The 26259-nt window shown below is 45.4% G+C and overlaps 2 protein-coding genes across 2 annotated transcripts; both read left to right on the top strand.

Moving 5' to 3' along the window:
* The first annotated feature begins 50 nt into the window (after positions 1 to 50).
* On the top strand, positions 51 to 2637 carry LOC122929170 (olfactory receptor 1020-like). Its single transcript, XM_044282678.1, has 2 exons — positions 51 to 66; positions 1610 to 2637. The coding sequence occupies exons 1-2, from the start codon at positions 51 to 53 to the stop codon at positions 2635 to 2637; spliced, it is 1044 nt and encodes a 347-aa protein (XP_044138613.1).
* Positions 2638 to 22710: 20073 nt separating this feature from the next.
* LOC122929169 (olfactory receptor 1020-like) lies at positions 22711 to 25292 on the top strand. Its single transcript, XM_044282677.1, has 2 exons — positions 22711 to 22726; positions 24265 to 25292. Exons 1-2 carry the CDS (start codon positions 22711 to 22713, stop codon positions 25290 to 25292), a joined length of 1044 nt encoding a protein of 347 aa, XP_044138612.1.
* Positions 25293 to 26259: the final 967 nt, after the last annotated feature.

The raw sequence follows: 26259 nt of genomic DNA, 5'->3' as shown, positions 1-26259 counted from the left end.
TCAGCATTTACAGAGGAGAAAGTACATTCAGATCCTGTTACATCAAAGTCATGGCATGTGGGAAACGTAAGAGATATCTCAACATATTACACAAGAGACAACCCAAGATATATCAGGTAAGAGACATCAAGAAATCTCTACACAGCTCTGAATACATCAGATACAGTGCCTTTAAAAAGTATTCATACCCCTTGAACTCCTCCACATTTTTTTATTTTACACCCACAAACTTAAATGCTTTTTATTGGGATTTTATGTGACCGACCAACACAAAGTATAAGTATGTGTGCGGTGAAAAGAAAATGAGACGTGATTTTCAGTAAAATCTGGACAGTGTATTCAGCCTCCCAGAGTCAATACTTTGTAGGACCACCTTTTGCTGCAATTAGAGCTCCAAGTCTTTTGGGGTCGGTCTCTACCAGCTTTGCACATCTAGAGGCTAACAATTGTGCCCACACTTCAGTTCGACTGGACGGAGAGAGTCTGTGAGAAGCAATTTTCAAGTCTTGTAGCTCTGGCTGGATGTTGAGGTTCATTGTCCTGCTGGAAGGTGAACCTCCACCCCAGTCTCAAGTCTTTTGCAGCCTCTACCAGATTTTCCTCCAGGATTGCCCTGTATTTAGCTCCATCAATCTTTCTGTCTACTCTGACCAGCTTTCCTGTCTCTACTGAACAAAAGCTTCCCCCCCAACATGATGCAGCCACCACCATGTCTCACGGTAGGGATGATGTGTTTAGGGTGATGTACAAGGGGTATGAATACTTTTTCAAGACACTGTATGAGGCATCTCAAGTTATCAGGTAAGAGGCTTTACTGGATATATTATCTCAGAGACTTCTCTACAGACATTAAGAGATATCTCTATATAATTTACAGTGTTGTGCAAAATGTTTGGGCAGGTGTGGAAAAATGCTCCAAAGTAAGAATGCCTTAAAATAGAAATGTAGAAGTATCTGCCTATATTTCTTAGCATTGACGACATCATTAATTCTGACCAAATCCTGAACATGTAAGAGACATCTCTACATGCAGATCCTGTTCATATGAAAGTTATGGCAGAGAATGTGGGACACTCTAGAGATATCTCAAGGAACATCAGATAAGAGACAATCTAAAGAGACATTAAACAAGACTTACCAAAGTGGTTGAGATAAGGAAACCTTATGAAGAAACAACTGACAGTAAAACTGAATCATTTGCGAGTGAAGATCATAGACTAAATAGCTCAATGCCAGTCAGCTGCTTCAAAGGACAGCAGGACAACACTGTATACTAAAAGAGGCATATTCTTAAGTCAATAACTCAAGGCGTATTCTCATGTTCTTCTGTGTCAAGAATTGTAAACTAGGACTACTTCTCAACACCTTCCTCCAGGCGAACATGAAGGCTTTTTTTTTTCAAAAACATTTACTATGAAAAATAACCCCAGAGTGATACCATGTATCCAACCACAACCCTGGTTTATTAAATGTCTAATTTATTGTGTTATAGTTAGAATTTCTTATTGCTTTGAATGCTTTCCTGGCTGAGGTTCGGATTTTTTTTTTTGTCATTTATAAGATCAGAACCTTTTTGATCTGTGTGATCTCAATTCTTTTGTTTCTCCAGTGAAGAAGATCAATTTTATGGATGTCACAAACCAAACAACAGTTTTAGAGTTTGTTTTTTCTGGATTGACAGATAATAACATCCTGAAATCCTTCCTCTTCATACTCTTCCTGCATGTCTACCTTGTTACCATAGTTGCCAATCTTGGCTTGGTGGCTATTGTCAGGACCACATCAACCCTCCAGAATCCAATGTACTACTTCCTAACTTACCTGTCCTTGGTGGACATTTTTTATTCTTCTACAATAACTCCTAAGATGCTTGTGGGCCTTAGCTGCTGGAAGAACACCATCTCCTTTGAAGGCTGTGCTCTTCAGTTTTTCTTCTATGCAGCTTTGGCAGCTACAGAGTCATTTCTCCTCTCCACCATGTCCTATGACCGCTATGTAGCTATCTGCCACCCTCTCCGCTATGTGTCCATAATGACGAAGAAGAAATGTCTATCTCTCGTTCTTGTTTCCTTTTCCATTGGCTTTTTACAGTCTTCTGTACAGACCAGCTTTGCTTTCACTGTACAATTCTGTGGGTCAGTCCTCATTGACCATTTCTACTGTGATGTTCCTTCTGTTCTGAGACTGTCTTGCTCAGATATTTCTACCAGTGGCATGGTCACTGTCTACATGGTAGGCTCTTTGGCCATCAGCTCATTGATGACTATCCTCATTTCATACACCCTCATTATCTTTTCAGTTGCAAACATGAGATCCACAGACGGTAGGAGGAAAGCTTTCAGTACCTGCTCCTCACACCTCATGTGTGTCTTCATCTTCTATTTCACTGTATTGTTCACATACTTGCGTTCTCCCTCCAGTGTCTTTACCATACGGGATAAGGTGGCTTCTGTCTTTTACACAGCAGTGACACCAATGCTGAACCCCCTTATTTATAGTCTGAGGAACCAAAGTGTAAGAGGAATCATAAATCAATTAGTCAAAAGTTTTCAGGGTCTCCATGCAGAGTTTCCCCAACTGTGTGTAATCTTCAGGAAGAAAATATGCAGTTCCAACCACCCACAGCACTTATTATAGAAACTGAGATTACAATGATAAACTATCTGACCCCTCCATTGGAGACAATACATTAAAGTCTTGCCGAGGCTCTTGGTTCTGTTGGTTTTCGGTGTAGACTATGGTTCGTATCTGACCTCATGTATTTCTACTTTACCGGTGCCTTTCTGGTAGAATTTAGTATCTCTTTTGATTCAGGTCTTTCCATGCCTCAACACTAGAGATGAGCGAATTTTTCAAAAATTCTATTCGCCGGTTTGCCGAATTTTTGGGGAAAAATGTGGTTCAATCCGAATAAATTTGCGGCTAATTTAGTTAAAAACTCAAATTTCCCTGCTGCAGAGAGCCTCTATAATGGTGTAGAACACTGTGCCTTGCAGTAACACACATAGGGAGTCTGCTGTGGTAGTGAAATAATACTGTGAGTCAGTATGACATGCAGATGACAGGCGTCGCTCTTAGAATCACTGCACATTTCACTTATTTGGACAGTCACGGGGCCAAAACTGACCAAATAACTCAAGTATGAACTCAGCCTTACAGGTTGATGTTAGCGCCAAGAAGAAGCGCACTCCTTTTACACCATCGTCAGCGGATTCCATATAGATGTCTACAGAACCTGTTCTATTAAACGCTTATATAAGTAGAGCCCCCCGACAGAGTGGAGAGGGGGTCAGCAGTAAGGTTGTGTTGACGTCACTGATTATTTTGCCCTTCCTCTGATCCGTCAGAACAATAACCCCCAAAAAACGGATCCTGTCTGTGGAGCATCCGCCTTCACTCGGTCAGCATTTGGTCAGTAATCCATCAGTATTGCTAGAGCCCAAAAAAAACAGGAGTGGATCCAAAACAGAGATGACATGTGAATGGAATTTTTGCATGTCTTCTGTGTTTTGTACCCACTCCTGATTTTGGCTACTAAATCATAAGCGAATTCTGATGGGACCATACAGGCCTTACAGCTGCTACATAGACAGGATCCATTGTGTGTCTCAATTTACCTTCTTTCTGACAGATCAGAAGAAGGGTCAAATACATTTTGTCAGCCAAGCCAAAAAGGTTAAATAGTGGCCCAGTCATGAAGTGGAGAGGGTGGGAACAGCATTGAAGTCCATAGAGTGGCCCAATGACAAAGTCTGTAGCTGGCGGCAGTATCAGGAGGCCACAGAGTGGCATAATGACAGAGTCTGGAGGTGGTGGCAGCAGAATCAGTAGGCCACAGAGTGGAACAGAGTGTGGAGTTGGCGGCAACATGAGGAGACCACAGAGTGGTCCAATGACAGAGTCTGGAGGTGGCGGCAGCATCAGGAGGCCACAGAGTGGAACGGTGACAGAGTCTGGAGGTCGCGGCAGCATGAGGAGGCCACAGAGTGGCCCAATGACAGAGTCTTAAGGTGGCGGCAGTATCAGCATCATCAGGAGGATGCCATAGAGTGCCACAATGACAGTGTGGTGGTGGCGGCAGCATCAGGAGGCCACAGAGTGGCTATGTGACATAGTGTGGAGGTGGCGGCAGCATGAAAAGACCACAGAGCGGCCCAATGACAGAGTCTAAAGGTGGCGTCAGCATCAGGAGGCCATAGAGTGGCACAATGACAGAGTGTGAAGGTGGCGGCAGCATCAGGAGGCCACAGAGTGGCAAGCTGACATAGTGTGGAAGTGGCAGCAGCAGCATCAGGAGACCACAGTGACCCGGTGACAGAGTGGGGAGGTGGGTGACAATACCAGTACCCAATAAAGATGGTGGGTGAAAGAATGAGCACTTGGCATCAGATGTGTGGCATTAGGCGGGTGGCAGCATCAGAATAGTAGCTGAGGCAGGTAGCCAGAAGAAACCAGTCTCTTTTGTCAGAGTGTTGGTATGACACCATGAATGATCTAGTCTGATACATCAGGCATTGATGGGTGGAAATCCTGGCTGACCCACGCCTTATTCATCTTGACAAAGGTCAGTCTTCCCACATTTTGGGTGGACAGGCGAGTTCTTCTTAGGGTAACTATTGCCTCCGCTGCACTAAACACCCGCTTTGATGCCACACTACTGGCCGGGCAGGACAGCTTTTTCAGGGCAAACTCTGCCAGTTGTGGTCACAAATCCAGTTTGGCTGCCCAGTAGTCCAGCAGATATTCAATGTGGGGTGGCAGGATGCCGTCCAAGTATGCCACCGCCTGCTGGTTCAGGTCCTGCTCTATGTCTAGCTGCTGGTGAGTAGTTTCTTCATTATTTGGGTGAAGAAAGCTGCTCATCAGCGACTCTACACTCAGGCTGCTGCTGATGGAGCTAGTACTGCTCCTGCCAACCCACACCTCCCCAGCAGCCATGGCAGTGGAACGTGAGCACAGACGGCCCCCCGGTCAGACCTGTGAGAGGATGTACAATGGCACAGATAGGCAGCTGCCAACTGACTACAAAGGATGTCTCTGTAGTAGTTCAGTTTGTCCTCCCTCTCAGCGGGTGTAAAAAAAAGGCCCCCATTTTGGACCGGTAGCAAGGGTCCAACAAGGTGGAGAGCCAGAAGTCATCCCTCTGCCGAATGGTGACAATTCAGCTGTCACTACCCAAGCAAGTGAGCATGCATCGGGCCATATGCGCAAGTGACTCAGAGGGACTCCCTGCCTCCATCTCCACTGCATACTGCCGGTGTGTCTGGGTCCTCTGCCTCGTATTCCTCATCTCCCTCTTGCTTCTCTGGCTGCTCCTGCTCATCCTCTCCTGTCACCTGTTCAGAAAAACCATCCATTTTGCTACACATTGCTTGAGCTCCAATGTCCTCCTCCTTCTACCCTAGTTCAGCCCCACAGGGCTCATGTGGCCATGAGATTTAGGCACCACGTCTCCAGTCCCCAGACCAGCCAGATTTAGCAGCATCTGTTCCAGGACATGAAGCAGTGGAATGACATCGCTCATCTCGTAGTCCTGACAACTGACAAATAACGTGGCCTCCTCAAAGGGCACGAGCAGACGGCAGGTGTCACACATGAGCTGCCACTGGCTGACATCTAAGTTACACAGAGGAGTACTCCTGTCTGCTTGGATCATCAGGAAATCGTTTATGGCCTTTCTCTGTTCATACAGTTGGTCTAACATATGGAGGGTGGAATTCCAACGGGTGTAAATGTCGCATATCATGTTGGGGGATGGGCATGACTACCATAGCGGCAGACCATGCGACTGCTATAGGGCCCAGGGCAAGAGGGGGCCCAGTCTTAATGGAGATCATCTCCTCTTCTACTGGGGGGGGGGGGAACTTGGTCAGGACTCAACCCTCTAATAGAAACAACTTTTAGAAAAGGAGGCAGTGGAAAAAATTGCCCAAGGGTCACTGAAAGGTGTTTAGGCAGAAACCCTTCTGTCCTGTGTGGGGGGCCTGGTTTGATCCTTGCTATGGGGCCCTTTCTTCTACTGTTTCCTGGCCATTTTTATGATGTCTTGCAGATGGGTGGAAAACTTTAGAAAACGCTTGACAACCAGATTGAACACGTGTGCCATGCAGGGTGCATGGCTCAGCCCTCCTTGACACAGCGCCGACACAATGTTCTTCCCGTTGTCAGTCACCATGGTTCCAATTTCCAGTTTTCGCGGAGAAAGCCGAGATTCAATTTCTTGATGAATCACACGGAGCAGTAACTCCATTCACCCAGGCAAACGAGGTGCAGAACAGCGTGACACCGCCGTGTCCTGCACATGTAGTATGCTGGAGGGGCACTGTAAATTTTCCCTGCAGTGGAGGCTGAGGACACGGTGGAGGATGAGGAGGCAGAGGTGGACATTGTCACTGGACCAACGGCGTGAGAACCTGGAGGCGGAAGCGGCGTCACCTGGCCAAGTTGCTGGTGTGGCTGTGCAGGAACCACATTCACCCAGTGGGCCGTAAAGGACATATATTGTCCCTGACCGTAGTTACAGCTCCACACGTCGGCACTTTGGCAGATACCAACAGGCTCAAGGAGTGGCCCACCTTCTGTTTTACATGTGTGTGCAGGGCTGGTACTGCCTTTTTGGCAAAGAAATAACGGCTTGGGACTCTCCACCTTGGCTCGGCACAAGCCATCAGTTCTCTGAAAGGTGCAGAGTCCACCACTTGGAAAGGGAGGGACTGCAGAACCAGCAACTTGGACAGGAGCACGTTCAGCTTCTGCGCCGTTGGATGAGTGCACGCATACTGTTGTCTCTTGGCAATCACTTCAGTGATCTATTGCTGACGGAATGAGTGACGAGGAGTATGAGGAGCAGGAGCATCTCAACTAGCAGATGATGGGAATGACAGACAGCTCCCTTTGGCTGAGGTGGTGGAGCCTTGACTGCCTGAAACCGGGTGTGTGTCACTGGGTGATGCCGCGGTTGCTGTGGCAGGCTGCACCAACACATCGGAGCCACGGTTCTTCCAGGCCACTGTATTGCAACGCTGAATATGTTGACGCAGGGCCGTAGTGCCAACATTGTCACCCTGGCCACGTTTCACCTTCTGCCCACAGATTCTACATATGGCCATGTTCACCTCCTCCGGTGGCTTAGGGGAAAAAACTACACATGAATACACATCACAAAAAGCTTAACAAAAAATAACTGAACCGCAGAGCGAAAAAAGTACTTTTTCTTTTTCCACTAAAACACGTCACAAAAGGCTTTACTACAGATAAGTGCAGCCAGCCAGTCGCAGGGGCAACACGTGAGGTGCACGGTGGACCGATGAGGGGCCAAATAATATAACACACAGTTCATCAGTTTACTCACGGTTAGCAGAAAGCCTCCCTGGGCCGGCAGCACAGTGTTGAGGTGGACAGCATGAAATCCTCCGGGGCACGCTCTGTGTAGCGAAGCATCAGCCAAGATGGTGGTTGAGGTGCCCTTGATGTTAGGGGTGCTTAGGGTGCTTGTGGCGGCTGAGTCCCTTGATGGTTTTTGTCGTGACGCCAGTACCGTTAATGGTGGTACAACCATAAGTGGTAATAATGAGGTAGACAGTGGTGACATGCAACTCACAACTTTTACTTTTGATGTCTTTGGTTGCAGCAGTACAAAAATGCAGTTTCTCGATGGTACAGAGTTAATTCTGCAAATCCACTGTTTCTAGGCTTTTCAGGTTTCTAGTTTTGAGAGCAGTGGGTTATCTTCAATATCAGTGCAATTTTGGGTGAGGTTGCTGGAGGCTATGGTAGCCTTTACCTGAATGTCCCAAAGGTCCTTTATGCCTGGTTTGCGGCTTTTATCCTTTGGATGTATATAAGTCTGTCCTTTTGTCCCTTGCTGGACTAAAACTTTTCCTCAGAGCTGAAGTGCTGGATCTGTCTACTTACTGATCTCCACTCTGACCTGTCTCTGTCCCCACTGAACTAATCATCAACTCTCATCTGACCTAATCTGTCTCACTAGGCCTGACCTGGGTATATATAGGACCTGAACTTTATCCCCATCTAGTGGTGGGATGTATAAATTACACCTAATCTGCCTGGTAACAGGGATTTTGTAGATACATAAATACAAAGTTATACAATACCGTACAATACATTGTTAAGACCCAAAAAAGTACTTTTAAGCAGTGCCCACACCCACGCAGTGGGACGCTGCATAAGTGCACCGCAGAGCGGCAAATGTATTTTTTCATTTTCCGCTAATACTCCCAAAAATGGGCTATAAAACATATAACTGCACCACTGAGCGGCAAATATATATTTACTTTTGCCACTAATACACGACAAAAAGGGCTGTAATTTTCGCTAATAAGCCCTTTTTTCCCACTAATACAAGCCCAAAAATGCTTTAGAACATATAACTGCACCGCACAAGGGCAAATAAGACCTAGAAATATTTCCTTGTAATAACCCCTGTTAATGGCGGTATCACACAGCACTGGCACCACAATAACAAGAACGGTTTGCTGGAATTACAGAGCTGTATAATGGCAATGTGGCTCCGCAGTCAGTGCAGCAAAGTGTAATAGGATTGTTCCTGTTCCCCAGGCTGTAACCTCCCCTACTGAACCCTGTTCTACATAAATGCTGTGGAATTATTCCTCCCCATCCTTTCCTACACCTTGAATAATCTTTCCCTGCACTTGTAAATCTTTTTTTTTTTTTTTTTGTTAGCACAATGACGTTTTTTCTAGCACTGTCCCTAGCGCCTGCAGACGTCTGTCCCTGCACTAAGTACACTGGAAAATGGCAGAATCTAAGATGGCTGCCGCTATTTATAGGGCTGCAGTTTATGGCATTTTATTCGTGTTACATCACATGAGATTCATGATCCAGTTATATCTCAGAATCAAAAATTGATCACATATATTAGATTTGGTGACCGGACGTTTCGGACTGTCAAGGCCTTCCTCGGAGGTCTATTATCTGAATGCGGCTCCTATGGTTCAGTAGCGTTGGATCACCTGTGATCAGGACGGTGATGGGAAATAACTTTCTTACATCGTCTTTCTCCCTCTTCTGCTGCAACTAAGAGGGAGTATGAGGGGAGAATAGGAGTGTTAGTGGGGGTGGTTATCAGGTACTCATGGTACTTTCTCCTTCAATCCCAGGTTTGACACACAGTGAAGAGAGGGTCACCTAGATGTTGAGAACAGTACTTGATTTCCCCAAGGCACACCCTCAGAACAGTTTAATTCATGAAGGCACCTGGGGCCACATGCCAAGCACATAAGTACCTGAAATTTCCAAAGCTAATTAACACTGAGTGCCGCTCGCTACCTGGGCATCAGCCCATCCCAAGGACCTTGATGCCACTTACACATATTCTTTGGTTGCCTGCAAGGCATTGTGGGAAAGTCCGCCAGTCAGGGCCGTCTTTACCAAGGGGCAAAAGGGGCAGCTGCCCTGGGCATCAGGCTGTCGGCTACACAGGCATCATGATCGTACTGTGTTAATGATCTTAATTCTAGGACCTTAATGAGTTTTGCTCTAGGACCTTAATGACATCATTACCATGTGACCAGTAACCTAGCAATTACTGGTCACATGGCTATGAGGTCATCACAGGTCCTACTGAGTGTTGCTGAAGTTAACTGTGGAGCTTTTTTGTGTAAAGATTACATCAGAAAAAGGTGACGGGGCTGTTATGTTAATATACTGTAAACTACTGTATAGTGGGGTGCTGTATACTGTGTGGTGGGCTGTATATTGTGTGGTGGGCTATATATTGTGTAATGGGCTGTATATTGTGTGGTGGGCTGTATACTGTGGGGGGGGGTTGTATACTGGGGGGGGGGTGGCCTGTATACTGTGTGGTGGGCTGTATACTGTGTGGTGATCTGTATACTGTGGGGGGCCTGTATAGTGGGGGGGGGGCCTGTATAGTGTGGAGTGCTATACTGCTGTACTGTATAGTGTGGGGGACTGTATCGTGTATAGTTTGGGGTGCTGTATACAGTGAGGTGTTGTATACCGTGAGGTGCTGTATACTGTGGGCTGCTATACTGCTCTACTATATACTGTGGGGTACTATATAGTGTGGGGTGCTATACTGCATACTGTGGGGTGCTGGGGTGCACTGTAACGCTAGGGTGAGCCGAGCCCCTGGTCTCATTCCTGCAGTGCGGTGCCCACTTCCAGCCCAGAGCACTGATCCTGAGCCGCTGGAGTCTTCAGAACTGGAAGTATTTACAGTTATTCACTGGACTCTACCAGATGTGTGGATTTTTTGTGTGTGTTGTGGTGGAGGCGTGATTGCCTGCTAAGGTGTGGGAAGGCGGGATCCAGGGGGCCCAAGTAAATTTTTGCCCAGGGTCCAATAAATATTAAAGACGGCCCTGCCGCCAGTGTGCTACACAAGACCATGTAATCCTCCTTCCTCTCTGTCCTCTGATCTGTAAAATGATGGAAGCCATTTTGAGTGATTCTTGCAGGACAAATAATAAAAGTTCCAGATTCACTTAAAAAAAAACTGAGCTTTTGGGAAATTTGTAAAAAAAATTGTGTAGAATCAATAGTTTTATCTCTACTAAGTACCTGTGTTAGGAAATACTATAGTCACCACCTGGAACCCCAACCTGCATACCCAGAAACTGCTACCAATGCCCTAGGTGGTAGGAATCTAAGGCTACCCTTAGGTTCTTCACCAGAGCTTACCACAAGGCTGGATGAACTTGACCTCTAGGAATCATGCTTACATCAGTGGTGCTAGCCTAGAAGAAGACCTACCATAATGACCGCGGTGCAAAGAGTGGTAGCCAGAAAGAGTCGGTAACAAGTAGAGAACAGTCGATGAATGGTTAATCCAGGTATTAGCTATGGTCAGAATACAAGGTGGACCAGAAGAAGCCAACTCAGAAGATAAGAGGTTAATCTCAAGAAAACAGCCATGGCCAATATACCAGGAGGATCAATAGAAGCCAATTCAGATGACAAGAGGGTGTTCAGATGTGGTAGGGGTAATTATAAGCGTTGGGAGAGAGCAAGCAGCCCGGAGGAGAAACATCTTTCTCAGAGGGATCGTGGTCGCAGAGGTGGAGAGCAGCCTCCTGGAAGGGGCCGTGCGCCACGCGTCAGTTAAGAACTCCGGTTTAACCCGATGTAGTTAATTGTAATGTAATGTTAGCCCACGGGCAAGTGAGGTACTGACGTTAGATGCCGCGGAAATGGGTGAAGTTATTGTGAGTTCTGGTGCTAAAATGTTTAATATGTTTAATAGGTGTTCCAATAGTACCCAGTCACTAGCACCTCATAGGAATGTGTAGGCCGCTTATGCCACGTGGTGGAAGATGTGCTATGATGTAATAGCAGACCAATACACAGTTGGTGGGGGGTGGGTGAGCCTTGGCAGCTCAGAAAAAAGGAAGCTCCAATAACAAAAAGTAAATACGGTGGGAGGTGGGGCTGGTTTAACCGTTGGTGCTGACGGTCATTGTTCTACAGTTACTGTTTGAAGGGGGGGAGGGGAACTCGCTATATTTGCTGGAGATTTTTTGTTCTATTTCTCAAGGGAGAGTATTCTAATCGAATAGGGGATAAGGATTTTGACCCTTCCCGTTCTTTTTTGTATAGCACCTAGGAGATTAGGAGAATGAAAGTCATATCCTGGAATGTCAAGGGCCTAAGATCACCCCACAAGAGATGGATGGTGTTGCGTCACCTGAAGAGGGCTGACCCGGATATAGTGCTACTTCAGGAAACGCACCTTGCAGAGAACGATTTTGCAAGGATGAATAAATTGTGGGTAGGGAAAGTGTACGGTTCGGCTTTGGTCGTAAAAAAAGCTGGGGTACTAATCCTAATTAACAAAAATCTAAATTGTCAGGTTCTAGGATCATTTTCGGATGAAGGGGGACGACTTATCCACATCCTGATTGCGGTTCAAGGAACACACTATAGCATCTATAATGTGTATGGCCCCAACAAAACCAATGGGAATTTTTTCAAAGATCTAGAATCCAAATTATTGACTGACCCCTGCACGAATAAAATAGTGGGGGGGGATTTCAATTCTGTGGTGAGAGAGGCAGAAGACAGGCAGCGTGGTAATTCCCCAAAGGCAGCTACAAGCAACCATGACAGAGCATTAAGTAGATTGATGGAAGGGGTGGTATTGGTTGATCCATGGCGCCAATTGCACCCTGATGAACGATCCTACTCCTTCTATTCTCACTCGCAGGATTCTTGGTCGCATATAGATTATATACTGACCAGCTCTGATTTGATGAGAAAGGTGGAAAAGGCTGTTATTGGCGACTTGGTGATATCAGATCACTCCCCAATCTGGATACAAGTGAGAGACACATACCCCAAGGGACTCGACTATTTGTGGAGATTCCCTTCGAATCTGGTGACGAGTGAGGATTTTACTAACAAGTTAATTGCATGGTAGGAGGAATACATGGGTGACAACCAGGTACATACAGAGTCACCGGAGCTGTTGTGGAACGCCTCTAAAGTAGTCATACGGGGGAAAATTATGAGTTATGTCTTTGGGCTTCGGAAACAAACTCAAACAAAGTTTGAGCAAACAAGCTTGTTAGGGCCTCTTTCACACTTGCGTTGTCCGGATCCGGCGTGTCCTCCACTTGCCGGAGGTACACGCCGGATCCGGAAAAACGCAAGTGTACGGAAAGCATTTGAAGACGGATCCGTCTTCAAAATGCTTTCAGTGTTACTATGGCAGCCAGGACGCTATTAAAGTCCTGGTTGCCATGGTAGTAGTGGGGAGCGGGGGAGCGGTATACTTACAGTCCGCGCGGCTCCCGGGCGCTCCAGAATGACGTCAGAGCGCCCCGGGCGCATGGATGACGTGTACATGCGATCACGTCATCCATGCGCGTGGGGCGCCCTGACGTCACTCTGGAGCACCCCGGGAGCCGCACAGACGGTAAGTATGCTGCTCCCCCGCTCCCTGCTACACTTTAGCATGGCTGCCAGGACTTTAGCCATGGTAACCATTCAGAAAAAGCTAAACGTCGTATCCGGCAATGCGCCGAAACGACGTTTAGCTTAAGGCCGGATCCGGATCAATGCCTTTCAATGGGCATTCATTCCGGATCCGGCCTTGCGGCAAGTCTTCAGGATTTTTGGCCGGAGCAAAAAGTACTGCATGCTGCGGTATTTTCTCCGGCCAAAAAACGTTCCGTTCCGGAACTGAAGACGTCCTGATGCATCCTGAACGGATTTCACTCCATTCAGAATGCATTAGGATAATCCTGATCAGGATTGTTCCGGCATAGAGCCCCGACGACGGAACTCTATGCCGGAACCGGCCAACGCAAGTGTGAAAGGGCCCTTAGTAAGAGACTCTTACCAGGACTACAGGATGAGCCCTACAGCCCTTAATAGACTAAAGTGGTTGGATGCCAGGGGGGCTTTTGAGGCTAATGAAAAAAACAGGGAGATGCTAAATAATACTAGACTTACGGCTACGTTGCACAGATTTGGAAATAAATCTGGGCGCCTTATGGCAAATCTTGCAAGAGGCAGGCGAGCCCCTCAGTTTATATCTGGCCTTAAGGAACGGAAAGGGCAAGTCATTACTGACCCTGCTAGGATAAGTTCCATGCTAGGCGAATATTATGAGAAATTATACCAAGATACCACCAGACCTGATCTTACGGATTCCCTCCTGGAAAAGGTAAAATTACCGTGTCTCAGCACGGAACAATTACAACTCCTTAATAGAGAGGTAGGACTTGAAGAACTTCAATCGGTCATTAAAAAGTTAGGCAATGCTAAAGCGCCGGGTCCAGACGGGTACCCCGGGGAATATTATAAAGCATTAATAGGGCAGGTAACGCCGGTCCTACTACAATGGTATAATGCAGTACTACAGGGTAAAGCATCCCCAGACCAGGAAAACATCTCCTATATCAAATTACTTCCCAAGCCGGGTAAAGACCCCTTATTACCGGGGTCCTATAGACCGATCTCTAATTAATGTGGATACCAAAATTCTATCAAAGATTATTGCAGATTGTTTGGTGGCCATATTACCTTCACTCATTGGTAAAGAGCAGGTGGGATTTGTGCAGGGCCGTTCAGTGGTAACAAATATCCGCACGGTATTACCGGTCCTGGACAGAGTTCGCCACCGACCGCGACCTGGGGAGGCTCCAGCCATGCTCACTTTAGATGCTGAGAAAGCTTTCGACAATGTGAGGTGGGCATGGCTGGAGGCAGTGCTGTATAAGATGGGGTTCTCGGGGACTTTTAGGGTTTTTCTCACGCGATTGTACAGTCTACCTAGGGCACGGATTTCTACTCCGAGCTTCTTGTCCAAGCCCTTCTATCTCCAAAAGGGGACACGCCAGGGGTGTCCCCTATCACCCCTATTGTTTAACCTTTCCATTGAACCACTAGCTAGGTTATTAAGCCATTCAGATTTATATGAAGGAATAGAGATAGGGACTAGGCAATTGAAGGTCGCATTATTCCCAGACGATATAGTGCTATTCATAGCCAACCCTAGAAAGCACATAGATCAAATTTTTCAGGCTCTGAACCACTTTGGTTCCTATTCAGGGTATAGATTGAATGCGTCAAAATGCGAGATGTTGGCCCTATCCCAGAAGGATGCGGGGGGATATCAGATACCAAAACACTTGAATATAACAAAGGAGCAAGGGAGTATCAAGTATCTGGGCATTCATATTGGCAGGGACCCGCATTCATTGTATACCTTGAATTTTCCCCCTCTCATAGCTAAGATAATACAAGAGTTGGATAGGTGGCAGGGTTTGCCGCTAAACTTAGTCGGTAGATGTCATCTCATTAAAATGATGAGTATGTCCAAGCTTCTTTATCCACTCCAGACTATCCCGCTTCTCATTCGTCACGCGGATGTTCAATTACTGGAAAGTAGATTCATTTGTTTTATCTGGCAGGGAAAGAGGCCTAGAATTGCACTGGATAAGCTAAAACTGAGGAAGGAGGAGGCAGGGCTGAATTTTCCTGATATTAGAGGCTACAACTTGACGTCTATCAGTAGACACATCTTAGACTGGGTCAATGGGACAAATCACTACTCAAACTTGGCCTTAGAGCGGGAGTTGGCGCGGCCCTGGGACCTTGTGGCTTTGCTACATGCTAAGAGGCCCACTCTACCGGTTCACCTCAAATCCTCTCTTATAATAAGGGACACGACGGTAGCCTGGAAGGCCCTGAGAACCCATTTCCATCTCCCATACCAGATATCCAAACACCTCCCTATACGGGGGAACCCATCGTTCCGATCAGGTAGTGATAATGTATTTTTTAAAGACTGGGCCCTCAAGGGGTTGAATAAAATTGGCGATATGTTCCATAAATCTGAGGGGAGGTGGGCAAATTTGCAGGAATTGAAAAGTAAATTGGCATTAGGAAGTTCCTCGTTCATGCAATATACTCAAGTAAAGAATTACTGCAGGAGTTTATCTAGAGATCTGTCAATGGAATGGAAGCCTAATGATTTTGATTCGTTCATAAGTGTTAAGACGAAGATGTCACTGTCAATGCTACACCATGTGCTGAGAGATAGGGTGGAGAGCTAAAGATCCCAAGGGAATATAAAAAAATGGGCTAAAGAATTAGGGGTGGTGGAGATTCATGAAACGATCTGGTCAGGGATTTCAGCAATGCGCAAGGCCATTATAAATGAAACATGGAGGGAAACCCACGTAAAAATCTTACACCATGCTATATATGGATTTGATATCCCTAGTTCCCCGGCTAGTCCATGGAGACTTACAGCTTGCCCCAAGTGCGACACCCCCAAGACAGATCTATATCATGGTCTATGGCTGTGCTTGAAGTTGGGTGGTTACTGGGAGGAAATCGGCCAGATGTTGGGGAAGATTAGCAAAATACGCGCTGCAGTTACGCCATCGGCGGCAATACTGCATTGTGATGCTAAAAATCATTCAGCTAACCAGACTTTAGGGGAGAAGGAAGGTGATCTTTCTAAAATACCATTGGTGGGTCACAAACTATTTATGGTTGCCAAAAGGTGTCTGCTTGAGCTTTGGCTATCAACCGAGGTCCCCACTATGGCAATGGTGGTAGCTCAAATGCGTGACTTATTTCATTTGGAATGGTTAGAAGCATTAAACTGCAAAGAGGTGCTTGGACAGCGTCTATATCGGACATGGAAACTGTTTGTTTTGTCATATGTTCCGAACACGGAGTTCATGAAAATTATGAGCCCATTCAGGCTGACAGCATGGTATCTAAAAGAAGACTTAAAGGGAGATCTAGGTCCATTGCAAGTAACCGGATAAATACCAGATGTCACTTTCAGACTCACTTGGGGATCAAGCGCATTTACGTTTGGAAGGGGGGGATATGATCTAATTTTCTGAGAAACCTACGTAAGGGCAGCTGTCTATATTGCGCTTAGAGTTTCCTTGAGATATTCCTAGGACAACTGATCTGCATCTGATGGGTTGGGGGGAGGGAGAGAGGAAAATGAGATTCCAAATGTATTGTTTGAATTGATCTCTGCTATACTTTGATTGATGTAACGCAATGATGTATGGAGGAAATTGTAATACCTTCGAATTGCCTGATATATGTAATTTTCTTGTCATTGTACGGAATCTCTCAAACTTAATAAAAATATATATATAAAAATAAAAAAAAAGAGGGTGTTCTAGGAGCTATCCATGGTCAGGACATAGAGGGTAAACAAGCAGGTGTAGAGCTAAAGTACAAAGGAGGAAACAGATCTAGGACACCATATACACAATCACTTAAGTACTCCGCTTAGCTCTAGGATTGGATGCTGAACCAAGAACCTGGTTGGCTCATCGTCCAGCCTCACTGATAGGTCCCACTGCCAGGGCTTGACTGGTCAGCAAGCCTAAGATCAGCATGTTCAGCGAACCGGCAAGAGCTGGAGCAGAGGACAAGTTTGATAGTGGCTCTGGCTGTCACAGTCAATGAAGTTGGATTTCCTCACATCGTTGCTTCCTGGGGCCTTTCAGTGAATGGAGGGTGCACCTTTTCTTCCCTCTGGGCACACCCTGGTTCTGGGGCTCCTGTCTAATTGTAGTTAGGGTGCCATTGATGTTAGGTGTTTGGATGGGTGCAAGGCACGGTGTGTAGAGTGCAATGTGCCAGCATATGGTGTAGGAGTCATGAAACCAGGCCAGAGATAGAATAATAAATGTCTCTCTTTACTATAGTTCAAAATAGTTGTAGTACATCCAACTATAGTAAACAGTTCCAACTGTACACAGTGCAATTCTCCCCCAGATAGAGATGCATGGATTTACGTAAGGACAGGAGTTATGGCACTCTGTGTACACTATCTTGCTAAAGTCTCTCTTAGTAGTATCTATTACTGGCAACAGGGCTCTTACAATAATGGCTGTGGTTTCCACTGCGGGATACAGGGTTTTGAAGAAACATCCGGTCAGGATGTGTCCAGGCGTGAAGAGTGTCTTAACGGTGTACCCCACATCAGCAAAGTGTGAATGACTGTAGTAGCAGAAAACATTGTTGACTCCTGTACTTGGTCATGCAGATTCCACGTTCTCCTCTTACTCCTCAACTCTATATTAAAACCCATGGTTGTGGAACAGGATGCAAAGCAAGTTCATATAGGTGTAATGGCTAGGGGTACACAAACTTTTGGTCAAATAGTGTATATTAACCCCATAGGGACTCAGCCTTATTTCACCTTAAGGACCAGGCCATTTTTGCAAATCTGACCAGTGTCACTTTAAGTGCTGATAACTTTAAAACGCTTTGACTTATCCAGGCCGTTCTGAGATAGTTTTTTTGTCACACTTGTACTTCATGACACTGGTAAAATGAAGTCCCAAAAATTATTTTTTTCGCACAAAAAAATACCAAATTTACAAAAAATTTGGAAAAATTTGCAAATGTCAAAGTTTCAGTTTCTCAACTTCTGTAATACATAGTAATACCCCCAAAAATTGTGATGACTTTACATTCCCCATATGTCTACTTCATGTTTGAATTATTTTGGGAATTATATTATATTTTTTGGTGATGTTACAAGGCTTAGAAGTTTAGAAGAAAATCTAAAAATTTTTCAGAAATTTACAAAAACCCAATTTTTAGGGACCAGTTCAGGTATGAAGTCACTTTGCAAGGGTTACATAATAGAAACCACCCAAAAATGACCCCATCTATGAAACTAAACCCCTCAAGGTATTCAAAACTAATTTTACATACGTTGTTAACCCTTTAGGTGTTGCACAAGAGTTATTGGCAAATGGGGATGAAATTTGAGAATTTAATTTTTTTGTCTAATTTTCCATTTTAACCCATTTTTCCACTAACAAAGCAAGGGTTAACAGCCAAACATGACTGTACCTTTATTGCCCTGACTCTGCCGTTTACAGAAACACCTAATATGTGGCCGTACACTACTGTACGGCCACACAGCGGGGCATAGAGGGAAAGGTGCGCTGTTTGGTTTTTGGAGGGCTGATGTTTATGGACCGGTTTATTTACACCGTGTCCTGTTTCAACCCCCCTGATGAACCCCTAGAGTAGAAACTCCCTAAAAGTGACCCCATTTTGGAAACTACGGGATAAGGTGGCATTTTTTGGGGGACTATTTTTATATGATTTTTGGTTGCTCTATATTACATTTTTGTGAGGCAAGGTTACCAAAAATTGAAATTCTGATATTTCATCTCCATTTCCCATTAACTGTTGAGGAACACCTAAAGGGTTAATAAAGTTTGTATAATCAGTTTTGAATACCTTGAGGGGTGTAGTTTCTTAGATGGGGTCACTTTTAGGGAGTTTTTACTCTAGGGGGGCATCAAGGGCTTCAAAAGGGACATGGTGTCAATAAAAAAGGCCTTCCAGAAACCATGTCGGTCCTTTCCTTTTGCGGCCTCCCTTTTACTGATACAGCAGTTTACGACCACAAATGTGGCGTTTCTGTAAACTGCAGAATCAGGGTAATAAATATTAACTTTTGTTTGGTTGTTAACCCTTGTTTTGTTCATGGAAAAAACGGATTGAAATGGAAAATAGCGGTTTTGGCACCGTTTTTTTTTTTTCCGTGTTAATCTGGGGGGTTAGGTTATGGGATATTTTTATAGAGGAGATTCTTACGGACGCGGCGATACGTAATAAGTCTACTTTTTTTTACAATTATTTAGGTTTTTGACTATATTATCCTTTTTTAACCCCAAAATTTTTTAGTATCTCTAAAGTCTAAGTGTCATTTTCTTTATTTATTTTTTATCCGATTATCTTATGTGGGAGCTCATTTTTTTCGGGATAAGCGGACGGTTTTATTGGCACTATTTTGGGAGCTATATGACTTTTTGATAGATTGCTATTAAACTTTTTGTTATGTAAGGTGCCAAAAGAATTCTTTTTTTGCACCTTTTTTTTATTTTATTTTTTGACCGTGTTAATCTGGGGGGTTAGGTCATGGGGTATTTTTATAGAGGAGATTATTACCGACGCGGCGATACCTAAAATGTCTACTTTTAATAAATTATTTAAGTTTTTTTGGGTGTCTCAAGTCTGAGAACCAGTTTTTTCATCCGATGTCAGTGCTAAATTGGGATATAAATTTAGTACTCCATGGAAGTGTGGTACTCCCTGAAGTAACCGGTAATGCAGAGGCCCGGATGATCGGGGAACATGTCAGATTGAGTTGTGGTGTCCTTCCGTATCCCCCTCCTGTGACACAATCTGCACCTTTTTTGGGTTCGTCCCTTCTTTCCAGTATGGGGGACCACACCTGGAAAGTGTTGGCCAGGGACGATCCGGGCACCTACAGTTCCCAAGGTACTCCGGCCTGCTCTTTCCCAGTCCGAAAAGATCAGTGCCTTGAGGACTGCCTCATAGAACTGGAGGAATGTCCCTGTGTTGCCAGCGCTCCGAGACAGCACAAAAGAGTTGTACATGGCAACCTGCACCAAGTAGACCGCAACTTTTTTGTACCATGCCCGGGTTTTGCGCATGGCGTTATATGGCTTGAGGACTTGATCAGAGAGATCAGCTCCTCCCATATATCGATTGTAGTCGATGATACAATCAGGCTTGAGGACCGTTGCCGCGGTACCTCGCACAGGGACAGGGGTGATGCCGTTACCATGAATTGTGGACAGTACAAGGACATCCCTCTTGTCCTTATATCTGACCAGCATCAGGTTTCCAGTGGTAAGGGCACGGGTCTCACCCCTGGGGATAGGTACCAGGAGGGGGACGTGGATCTGGCGGCAGGGGACTGGAACAAGGGGATGCTGGTATAAAAGTTAACCACGTACAGGTGGTAACCCTTATCCAGCAGTGGGTGCATAAGGTCCCACACAAGTTTCCCGGTAACATGCTGAGTGGGGGGACATTCTGGGGGTTGAATCCGGGAATCTCGCCCCTCGTATATACGAAATTTGTAAGTGTACCCTGAGGTACTCTCACAAATTTTGTATAGCTTCACGCCATACCTCGCCCGCTTGGAGGGCACATACTGGCGGAAAATGAGTCTCCCCTTGAATGTAATGAGAGACTCATCAACCGCGACCTCCCTTCCAGGTACATAGGCCTCCATGAATTTGGCCCCAAAGTGATCGATGACCGGCCGTATCTTATACAGACGGTCATGGGCAGGATCACCTCGGGGGGGGGGGCACATGCTGCATTATCGGAATAATGCAGACATTTCCGGATGGCCTCAAACCGGTAGCGTGTCATGGCCGTACTGTAAAGTGGGGTCTGGTATAGGACGTCCCCACTCCAGTACAGCCTGACACTGGGTTTCTTGACCAGGCCCATATGCAGCACGAGGCCCCAAAATGTCCTCATTTCGGCTGCACTGACCGGTGTCCAGCCACCGGGCCTGGCCAATAAGGAGCCTGGTTGTTGAGCAACGAACTGTGGGGCGAACAGATTTACCAGTGGGTCACTGAAAAAATGACAAAAAAAAGTTATATTCAGTGTAGCCCACTGTGGAAATCTGGATTCCTGATTGGCCTACAAAATCAGGAATCACAGGCTCGCATTGCTCTGGGCTACACCAGACTAGTTCACCGACAGGGTGCTCCGGTGGATTTAACTGGTGGGCCGGGAAACCAGTACGAGCCCCAGAGCTGCTCGTACTAGTGTGGGCCACAGGGTCCCTAACATGGCGGTCCCCTTGCTCCGCCTGGCGGCGTCTCCGCCACCTTGGGGGCTCATCATCATCGCTAGATGATGAGGAGGACGTGGATGACAACAGGAATGTGGGGTCATCCTCGTCCTCACTGGGACCCTCTGAGTCGGAGGAAAGCTGGGCGTATGCCTTCTTGGCCGAGAACGTCCGGTGGGCCATAGGGGAGTGTGTGTCTGTGTGTGTATGAGCGCGTGTGTAAATCTTTATTTGGTGTGCCTGTGTGTGAGGGCACGGGTGTTCGCGGACTTAACCCTAAAACTAACAGAAAAAATAAATAAAAGTAACTTAAAAAAAAGAGCAAAAAGTGTAAAAAAAAAATGATCAACCGTCCAAAGTTGATCAGCGGTGGGGTGTGCGATTCGCTAACAGTGGCCGGACGCTAAGAGTGCCGGCCACAGTCAGCGTACACGAAGAAAATAATAATACTGCACCCTAAAAAAGTGGGGGGGGGAGCAGGGGGGGCAAGTGGCAGCACCCCTGTGGGGTCTAGGGTCACACAGCTGTGCTGTGGACCCCAGACACCCTAATTTAGGGTAATGCAATCAAAGCTAATGCAACTAACTTTCCCTTTTTTTTTTCAGCCTAATCCAAACTTTCCCTATGCTTTCCCTATGTACCTGAAGTTCAAATGGGGGGTGCTGGGGCACAGATCGGGTCCTGGGGGGCACAGATGGGGTGATGCTGGCACCGATGGACGACACGTGCAGGCAGCTCTTCTCTCCTCCGGCTCCGGAACACAAAAGGAGGAGGAGAGGAGCGCCTGCCTCTTTTGAATATCGCGCCGGACCGCCCACAGACCAATCAGAGGCGATACTGAGAGGTGATGTCACCATCACCACTCAGGATCGCTAGATTGGTGGGGTGAAATCACATCACCATCCTGTTCCGGGTTATCGGGTCTTCAGAGACCCTAATAACCCTGAAACGCAGAAAACCGCAGGTCTGAATTGACCTGCGGTTTTCTGCGATTGCCGACATGGGGGGGTCATAGGACCCCCCGGCGCATTTAGCCTAGGTGCCTGCTCAATGATTTGAGCAGGCACCGGGTTCCGATCACCGCCTGCCGCGCGGCAGTGATCGGAACCATACATGACGTACCGTTACGTCATGTGTCCTTAAGAGGTTAATATCTACACCCAGCTTGGTCTAGTGTATGACCATGTGTGAACATTGATAGATTGGATGATTAGGATCCACACAGGTTCTCAATGACATCACACTACTTTATAAGAAGGGGACATGCGGTCATCAGAGTCTCTCTATGCTGCAGCCTCAGGCTTTGGACCTATAATTTCATGTGATCGGATCTCAGCCTGGAAAGAATGCATTAAGGGACGGTTTTATCATTAGGTAGGTTACTTGGTCTTTCTAATGTTCAATAAGCAATTGGCTTATTATAGAAAATGTTCCTTGAAGGTCTCGTCCCCAGTGAGTATTCTCTGGATTGTGTGGTAGAAGAGACCTTCTCTAAGGTATTCAGGCTTTATTATAAAAAGATCAGCATTTACAGAGGAGAAAGTACATTCAGATCCTGTTACATCAAAGTCATGGCATGTGGGAAACGTAAGAGATATCTCAACATATTACACAAGAGACAACCCAAGATATATCAGGTAAGAGACATCAAGAAATCTCTGCACAGCTCTGAATACATTATATACAGTGTCTTTAAAAAGTATTCATACCCCTTGAACTCCTCCACATTTTTTTATTTTACACCCACAAACTTAAATGCTTTTTATTGGGATTTTATGTGACCGACCAACACAAAGTATAAGTATGTGTGCGGTGAAAAGAAAATGAGACGTGATTTTCAGTAAAATCTGGACAGTGTATTCAGCCTCCCAGAGTCAATACTTTGTAGGACCACCTTTTGCTGCAATTAGAGCTCCAAGTCTTTTGGGATCGGTCTCTACCAGCTTTGCACATCTAGAGGCTAACAATTGTGCCCACACTTCAGTTCGACTGGACGGAGAGAGTCTGTGAGAAGCAATTTTCAAGTCTTGTAGCTCTGGCTGGATGTTGAGGTTCATTGTCCTGCTGGAAGGTGAACCTCCACCCCAGTCTCAAGTCTTTTGCAGCCTCTACCAGATTTTCCTCCAGGATTGCCCTGTATTTAGCTCCATCAATCTTTCTGTCTACTCTGACCAGCTTTCCTGTCTCTACTGAACAAAAGCTTCCCCCCCAACATGATGCTGCCACCACCATGTCTCATGGTAGGGATGATGTGTTTAGGGTGATGTACAAGGGGTATGAATACTTTTTCAAGACACTGTATGAGGCATCTCAAGTTATCAGGTAAGAGGCTTTACTGGATATATTATCTCAGAGACTTCTCTACAGACATTAAGAGATATCTCTATATAATTTACAGTGTTGTGCAAAATGTTTGGGCAGGTGTGGAAAAATGCTGCAAAGTAAGAATGCCTTAAAATAGAAATGTAGAAGTATCTGCCTATATTTCTCAGCATTGACGACACCATTAATTCTGACCAAATCCTGAACATATAAGAGACATCTCTACATGCAGATCCTGTTCATATAAAAGTTATGGCAGAGAATGTGGGACACTCTAGAGATATCTCAAGAAACATCAGATAAGAGACAATCTATAGAGACATTAAACAGAACTTACCAAAGTGGTTGAGATAAGGAAACCTTCTAAAGAAACAACTGACAGTAAAACTGAATCATTTGCGAGTGAAGATCATAGACTAAATAGCTCAATGCCAGTCAGCTGCTTCAAAGGACAGCAGGACAACACTGTATACTAAAAGAGGCATATTCTTAAGTCAATAACTCAAGGGGTATTCTCATGTTCTTCTGTGTCAAGAATTGTAAACTAGGACTACTTCTCAACACCTTCCTCCAGGCGAACATGAAGGCTTTTTTTTCCCAAAAACATTTACTATGAAAAATAACCCCAGAGTGATGTATCCAACCACAACCCTGGATTATTAAATGTCTAATTTATTGTGTTATAGTTAGAATTTCTTATTGCTTTGAATGCTTTCCTGGCTGAGGTTCGGATTTTTTTTTTTGTCATTTATAAGATCAGAATCTTTTTGATCTGTGTGATCTCAATTCTTTTGTTTCTCCAGTGAAGAAGATCAATTTTATGGATGTCACAAACCAAACAATAGTTGTAGAGTTTGTTTTTTCTGGATTGACAGATAATAACATCCTGAAATCCTTCCTCTTCATACTCTTTCTGCATGTCTACCTTGTTACCATAGTTGCCAATCTTGGCTTGGTGGCTATTGTCAGGACCACATCAACCCTCCAGAATCCAATGTACTACTTCCTAACTTACCTGTCCTTGGTGGACATTTTTTATTCTTCTACAATAACTCCTAAGATGCTTGTGGGCCTTAGCTGCTGGAAGAACACCATCTCCTTTGAAGGCTGTGCTCTTCAGTTTTTCTTCTATGCAGCTTTGGCAGCTACAGAGTCATTTCTCCTCTCCACCATGTCCTATGACCGCTATGTAGCTATCTGCCACCCTCTCCGCTATGTGTCCATAATGACGAAGAAGAAATGTCTATCTCTCGTTCTTGTTTCCTTTTCCATTGGCTTTTTACAGTCTTCTGTACAGACCAGCTTTGCTTTCACTGTACAATTCTGTGGGTCAGTCCTCATTGACCATTTCTACTGTGATGTTCCTTCTGTTCTGAGACTGTCTTGCTCAGATATTTCTACCAGTGGCATGGTCACTGTCTACATGGTAGGCTCTTTGGCCATCAGCTCATTGATGACTATCCTCATTTCATACACCCTCATTATCTTTTCAGTTGCAAACATGAGATCCACAGACGGTAGGAGGAAAGCTTTCAGTACCTGCTCCTCACACCTCATGTGTGTCTTCATCTTCTATTTCACTGTATTGTTCACATACTTGCGTTCTCCCTCCAGTGTCTTTACCATACGGGATAAGGTGGCTTCTGTCTTTTACACAGCAGTGACACCAATGCTGAACCCCCTTATTTATAGTCTGAGGAACCAAAGTGTAAGAGGAATCATAATTCAATTAGTCAAAAGTTTTCAGGGTCTCCATGCAGAGTTTCCCCAACTGTGTGTAATCTTCAGGAAGAAAATATGCAGTTCCAACCACCAACAGCACTTATTATAGAAACTGAGATTACAATGATAAACTATCTGACCCCTCCATTGGAGACAATACATTAAAGTCTTGCCGAGGCTCTTGGTTCTGTTGGTTTTCGGTGTAGACTATGGTTCGTATCTGACCTCATGTATTTCTACTTTACCGGTGCCTTTCTGGTAGAATTTAGTATCTCTTTTGATTCAGGTCTTTCCATGCCTCAACACTAGAGATGAGCGAATTTTTCAAAAATTCTATTCGCCGGTTTGCCGAATTTTTGGGGAAAAATGTGGTTCGATCCGAATAAATTTGCGGCTAATTTAGTTAAAAACTCAAATTTCCCTGCTGCAGAGAGCCTCTATAATGGTGTAGAACACTGTGCCTTGCAGTAACACACATAGGGAGTCTGCTGTGGTAGTGACATAACACTGTGAGTCTGTATGACATGCAGATGACAGGCGTCGCTCTTAGAATCACTGCACATTTCACTTATTTGGACAGTCACGGGGCCAAAACTGACCAAATAACTCAAGTATGAACTCAGCCTTACAGGTTGATGTTAGCGCCAAGAAGGAAGCGCACTCCTTTTACACCGTCGTCAGCTGATTCCACATAGATGTCTACAGAACCTGTTCTATTAAACGCTTATACAAGTAGAGCCCCCCGACAGAGTGGAGAGGGGGTCAGCAGTAAGGTTGTGTTGACGTCACTGATTATTTTGCCCTTCCTCTGATCCGTCAGAACAATAACCCCCAAAAAACGGATCCTGTCTGTGGAGCATCCGCCTTCACTCGGTCAGCATTTGGTCAGTAATCCATCAGTATTGCTAGAGCCCAAAAAAAACAGGAGTGGATCCAAAACAGAGATGACATGTGAATGGAATTTTTGCATGTCTTCTGTGTTTTGTACCCACTCCTGATTTTGGCTACTAAATCATAAGCGAATTCTGATGGGACCATACAGGACTTACAGCTGCTACACAGACAGGATCCATTGT

Source organism: Bufo gargarizans, chromosome 2, assembly GCF_014858855.1.
Source record: "Bufo gargarizans isolate SCDJY-AF-19 chromosome 2, ASM1485885v1, whole genome shotgun sequence".
In the NCBI taxonomy this organism is placed as follows: domain Eukaryota; kingdom Metazoa; phylum Chordata; class Amphibia; order Anura; family Bufonidae; genus Bufo; species Bufo gargarizans.
The sequence above is the reverse complement of the archived record's forward strand: the minus strand, read 5'-3'. Positions and strand labels throughout refer to the sequence as shown.